At 43.0% G+C, this 6,179-nt stretch overlaps 1 protein-coding gene across 1 annotated transcript in view; it reads left to right on the forward strand.

Annotated features, from left to right (window-relative positions):
- The first annotated feature begins 568 nt into the window (after positions 1 to 568).
- The window catches only part of CTNND1 (catenin delta 1), a 42,889-nt gene continuing 37,278 nt past the window's right edge, over positions 569 to 6,179 (forward strand). Inside the window, exons 1-4 of the mRNA XM_015825020.1 lie at positions 569 to 872; positions 2,412 to 2,483; positions 3,098 to 3,256; positions 4,436 to 4,962. Of these exons, the coding sequence (XP_015680506.1) occupies positions 678 to 872; positions 2,412 to 2,483; positions 3,098 to 3,256; positions 4,436 to 4,962 (953 nt within the window). The 5' untranslated portion in view covers positions 569 to 677. The remainder of the gene's footprint in view (positions 873 to 2,411; positions 2,484 to 3,097; positions 3,257 to 4,435; positions 4,963 to 6,179) is intronic.

Raw genomic sequence — 6,179 nt, forward strand, 5'->3', positions numbered from 1 at the left:
GGGAGATTGTTAGTGTACAGTTTTTCTCAATTTGCTGATTTGGGGGGAGGGGAGGATGACTTAGATCAGTGGTGGCGAACCTGCACTCAGAGTCCTCTCTGTGGGCACGCGCACCGTCGCCCCAGTCCTAGGCCTTCAGCTGGGTTTTATAAAACCTTTTCGCTTTAGGCCTCCGTCGCCGTGTGCAAAAAAACCCCAAAACGTTCAATCAATCAGTCAATTTCAACTTCTTGCAGGGAAAAAAAAGATCTTGCAAAGTTGGAATTGATTGATTGAACTTTTTAGTCCCACCCAGGCTGCCATTACCACCACAGCCACGCCCACCCAATGGGCCATACCCACCCAATTGGCCACACCCAGCCAATGGGCCACACCCACCCGGCACCCAACGATGCATAAATGGGTTTTGGGTTGCAGTTTGGGCACTCGGTCTCTAAAAGGTTCGCCATCACTGACTTAGGTGGAACTTGGCCTCTTTCAAGTATTTTTAATCTCTCTTCCCAGTTCTAAGATCAGTCTTTCTCTCTTTCTCCTTACTTGTCTCCCAAACGTGTTCTTTGAAGTGAGGGGATCCTTCTCCCCTCCTACCCCTTTTCTGTGTGTCGTCAATTCTCACATCCCCCGTGGCATCTCCCTGCCTTGCACCCACTCTCCCCCTGTGTGGGGCCTTCAAAACCATGGATGACTCGGAAGTGGAGTCGACTGCCAGTATACTTGCCTCCGTCAAAGAGCAGGAGGCACAGTTTGAGAAGCTGACACGGGCACTGGAGGAAGAACGGCGCCATGTCTCTGCACAGCTGGAGCGTGTCCGTGTCTCCCCACAGGATGCCAGCCAAACAATGGCCAACGGCACCCTCACCCGCCGGCACCAGGTAACATCTAGTGATGTGCTCAAGCGGGATATTTGTCTTCTTCTGATTGTGTGGTTCCTGCTGGAGGGCTACTGCGGTAGTTTGGTTTCTGTTGGAAATACTTGGTGGAGCAGCTTGGTCCAAGAACTTCAGGTTTCTGCTGTCTGCATAGCTAAGTGTTGATGAGCGTATTTGCCAGTATTCATAGAGCTGTGTTGGTTAAAGGCTATCCAGTGTGGAAATTAATTAATAGCGGTCTCATCCAATTTCACTGTGTCTGGCTAATGTTTAAATTCATTGTACTGATTACAGGTGCACTTGTAGTGTCAACTGAGAATGCAGGTTCACTGTTTGTTTTGTGAATGCATAGTATAGTCGTGGAGATGTTAGTAATAAGTCACTAGATTACAAAATACCTTTGATCTTTTGGAAACATATATTATGCATATATATTAATACTCTAAGGTTTCTTAATTGCTCTTCCCATGTCTAATAAAAGCTCCTTGTGATGGTTTTTGTGAAAAGAGAACCCTAAACAGATGAAATGGACAAAAAGGGTAACGAGCAGATTTACTGACTAAGGAATGCCAGACAGTAAACAAAGCTCTCTTTGCTCTTGATGACAACATTTGTACAAGATGATGATAATAAAATGTCCTCCAATATGACTATCAGATCCTGAAACTATTGACATAAGAAGCATGAAATAGGACTAAGGAAATGTGTCTGCCAGCAGCCATAAGTGAGGCATTAAATGAATTTGATTAAGCTTTTGCACCAAGCTCATCTTGCTTTTCCCCTTGGTTTTGGCTTCTACTGGCTATTCAGGTTCTGCCCTTTTATCCTAAAAGTGTGCAGATGAGCAATTAGCCAATATTAGATAATGTTAAACTTGTACTTAGAATAAATACTGCATACCACTTCAAATTTTCATACGCAGAAGGGCAGAGTTCCCATCCAAATAGTGGGCAGAAATTACTTTGGATGCATGCAGAAAGACGTAATTGTAAAGATGATAAACAGGAACTCCCTACCGTAAAATTTTTAAATGCATTTTTCCTTTTTCCTTTTGGACAGTGAAGGGCAGTGTCTGTAAGTAGAACTAGATGGCGGAGACCAGGTTGACATTCTTAAGAGGTTTTATCAATAGGTTGCTTTTCTGAACGATTTCTCATTTGCTGTTTTGAGCTTTTGGGGGCCTATAAGGACTGGGACAGCATGGACTTAGTATTTATAAATTTTGGAACATATAGTGTTCAACTTGCACATATTATAGATGTTAATAGATGGATAGAATAATATACACCTGTTTCTTTATCCCTATGGAGAAATGTAAACCTAAGATACTACCTACACTGTATTGCTAATATTATCTTGTCACTTTAAAATCAAAGCAGCCTCATTTCTAAATATTTGGCATTGTAGCCTTATGTGGGATTCAGTGTAAATAGATTGAAGTGCTCATTTGTCACACATGCCCCCCCTCTCCTTCCCTCCCTCCTCTCCCTCCTCCCAGCTTTCTGATTCTGCTCATAAATTCATCGCTATTATTTTTTGCAGAACGGCCGTTTCTTGGGCAATGCTGACTTGGAGAGGCAGAAATTCTCAGAATTAAAGCTCAACGGACCACAGGTAGGAAAAGAAACCAAAAACCTCTTTCTAATAAAGCTTACAGAAAGCTCTGAAACTGTTTGGAAAAGATCTTAGATAATTGGTTGGAATCTTAGCAAGATCCAAAGATTTTTTTAAATAAAAGTTGAACTCTTACATGGATAAAAGATGTGAAGGAACACCTTGGTGACTAAATTTATGAAGAGAAAATCCATGACCTTCCATTCTTATTTGGTGGTTTGCTACTTGACTAATAGATTTTCAAAGTAATTAAGTGTAAATTATAACCAGGGTTCATGGATCACTGAGTATCTGTGAGTTTTTGGCATGAGTTTTTCATATTATAGTGGGTGCTAACAAACATTACATAGCAATTTGTTGCTTTCAGAGGCTTGAGCATAAAATATTTTTTTATAAATATTTGGTGTCTGACCTGTAAGAAATGACTTCTTAGAGCAGGGGTGTCAATCTGCCGGCCCGCGGGCTGGACGCGTCACAAGGAAATCACAGCCACCCCATTGCCGGCAATGGGGAAAAGTTCCGATATGTCACGTGACGTTGCGTGTTTGACATGTCTGTGTTGGAGTATTGTTTGCACAGAAATAGGTTGATGGGTTTCCCCCTCATGTTCCTAGGACCATAGTCATCTCATATACAGCACCATTCCCAGGATGCAGGATCCAGGACAAATTGTGGAAGAGACATACAGCATGGAGGAGGACCCAGAAGGTGCCATGTCAGTTATTTCAGTAGAGACCTCAGATGATGGGACAACCCGTCGTACAGAGACCACGGTGAGAGCCGAGGGAGAAATGGCGAGAGTGTTATGCAATATGTCTGGGAGGATTTCTGTAGGGAAGAGGTGATGCTTATGGTTGCCAGATGCATGGTGTTGAGTAACCTGTAATAGCAGATAAAAAGCATATAACACAAATAATGCTTTTCTATTTTTGTCACTGGCTGCTGCCTTTAGTGATCTGAGGTAGCTTTCACCTGGTGATTTATTCGGTTTATAATTTCAAAAGATCAGTGCAGACATAACATAGAAAGTTTATTCAGTACAGAGAAAGCTGCAAGATGGTTGCTTTTTGGCACATTAGTTATGCTTTCTCAGTCTGGTTGGCGTTAACTGTTATATTGACATAAAGTCGATAATCAGTATAAGGAAACCATTATTAGCAGATCTGAAAACCTGGAGTTGTTTTTGGCTCGTCACGAAGAACAGAGCATATGATCCTGCCAATAGCTTTTGGCTGGCTACGCCAGTGGTGGCGAACATATGGCACGGGTGCCAGAAGCGGCACTCAGAGCCCTCTCTGTGGGCACAGTCGCCCCAGTCCTAGGCCTTTAGCTGGGTTTTATAAAACCTTTTCGCTTTAGGCCTCTGCCGCCGTGTGCAAAAAAAAAAAAAGGTTCAATCAATCAGTCAATTTCAACTTCTTGCAGGGAAAAAAAAGATCTTGCAAAGTTGGAATTGATTGATTGAACTTTTTAGTCCCACCCAATCTGCCGTTACCACCGCAGCCACGCCCCAGCCAATGGGCCACACCCACCCGGCACCCAACGATGCATAAGTGGGTTTTGGGTTGCAGTTTGGGCACTCGGTCTCTAAAAGGTTCGCCATCACTGGGCTATGCGTTTGGTACACTTGTATTGTGTGGCGTGTGGTTGGGATTCTATCAACCACAGAAACAGTTCTGCAGGTGTTCTTGTTGCGTGAAAAGTGTTGGATTTAATTTTTCTGTAGTCCAGGAGTTTCAGGGATCAGAACATTTTCTAGGAAATGCTGCAGGACAAGATAAATATTTGAAGCTGAATATACAGGGCATGACTTGAGGTAATAGAGAGTGGTGTCCTGTGGAATTAATGACGAAATGCACTGCAGCGCACGAGCAGCGTTACCAGCTCTGCCCTCAGAACTATTGTGAGGTGACAAGGCGATGTCGGAGAGCTCATTCTTAACTATTCTGTAGGTGAAAAAAGTTGTGAAGACCATGACCACACGTACAGTGCAGCAAGTTGGCCCCGATGGGTTACCTGTTGATGCTTCTCCAGTTACCAACAACTACATCCAGACCATGGATAGGAATTTCAGAAAGAACACAAACGGTGGCCCTGGTGCCTACATGAGCCAGCCGGGTACGGCCACCCTTCCACGAAACTATCACTACTCAGATAGTTACGGGCGGCCATATGAAGATAGCTACCATGGCAGTGAACACAGCTACGGTAGCCTATCCCGGGTGACCCGGATTGATGAGCGCTACCGACCCTCCGTGGATGGCTACCGGGCTCCCAGCAGGCAGGATGTCTATGGTCCCCAACCGCAGGTGCGAGTAGGGGGGAGCAACATGGACTTGAACCGCTTCCATGCCGAGCCTTATGGGCTGGAGGATGACCAACGCAGCACGGCGTATGATGACCTGGATTACGGTGCCGTGCCAGAATATGGGACAGCAAGGCGGACTGGGACACCTTCTGATCCCCGCCAGAGACTCAGGTAAGAGGATAAGCTTAGCATATTTTAGCCGTCCTTGGCAATGTTTTGGTGTTTCTCCCATGCTGTAGGGCAGAATCTTTTAACTACCCTTGAAAAGCGATTGTAGTACCGAGTAACCGGGACATTTCTAAAGCAACCAGGACAGTTCTGGGATAAATTTAGTATGGTAAATGGCTGTTAAACGGAGACTATTTGTGTATTAAAAATTCTTCAGGGGGAATCTTGCTCCCTCTCTTCTAAGTTTGCATGCAGGGAAGAATTACATCATAACTATGCTGAGATGGTTATTTGTTCCAGTGGCACAAATCTGTATAACCGAGTCTCATTCCCACTAATGTGATAAATCCTAGCCTAGGCAAGCTGCATGAAATTGCAGGTGGGGAAGCGAGAACTCCAATAATAGGAAAGGTTCAAGTAACAAAAAGAATGCAAGCCTCCAGCTCCAAGTTTGTATTTTAAGGCGCTGTCTAGTCTACTTCCTAATACGCCTGTATCAAATGCTGCTCCATAAGAGATCCCTGCCTTCTAAATGCCTATTTGCAACCTTAAGCAGTGCAGCTCAATCTTTTACTATCTTAGTAAGCACAAGACTATTTTTAAACATACAGGGATTTTTTTTTCCTGTTTTTTTCTCAGCTCCTTCCTGAAAAAAAAATTAAAACTCTGGAAATGGTCAACACTCCTCAACCCAATGAATTGCTTTCTTTTAGAATATGGAATTCTATATTGGCACATTTGCCTTCTATTCCTGCCTTCATTTTTTTCCGATTGACTTTTAATGGGAAGATTTTATTCCAGAACAGTGGCTCTCAAATGTTTTGATTTCAGGACCTTTTACATTCTTAAAAATGATTGAGGACCCTAACTAGCATTGATTTGAAACTGACACGTTTAAAAACATTTGATTTTGCAGACCCCTTGCAAGGCTCTCAGAGACCCCTAGGTCACCCCAGACTGTACTTTGAGAACTGCTGCACTAGAGTCTCTGAGGGCTGGAGTTTTTATTTATTATTATTTTTTTATTATTTAATTTGTATACCGCCCTTCTCCCATAGGACTCAGGGCGGTTCACAGCATATTAAAAACAAATAATATACACAAAATACAAAAAATACAAAATACAAAAATACAAAAATACAAAAAAAATAAACCCCGATAAAAGCCGAATTAAAACCAAATATTACCAGCTGTGTTTCCGATTAAAATACTTTTAAAAT

This window comes from Protobothrops mucrosquamatus, unplaced genomic scaffold (assembly GCF_001527695.2).
Source record: "Protobothrops mucrosquamatus isolate PMUCROS unplaced genomic scaffold, P.Mucros_1.0 scaffold2445, whole genome shotgun sequence".
In the NCBI taxonomy this organism is placed as follows: Eukaryota; Metazoa; Chordata; class Lepidosauria; order Squamata; family Viperidae; genus Protobothrops; species Protobothrops mucrosquamatus.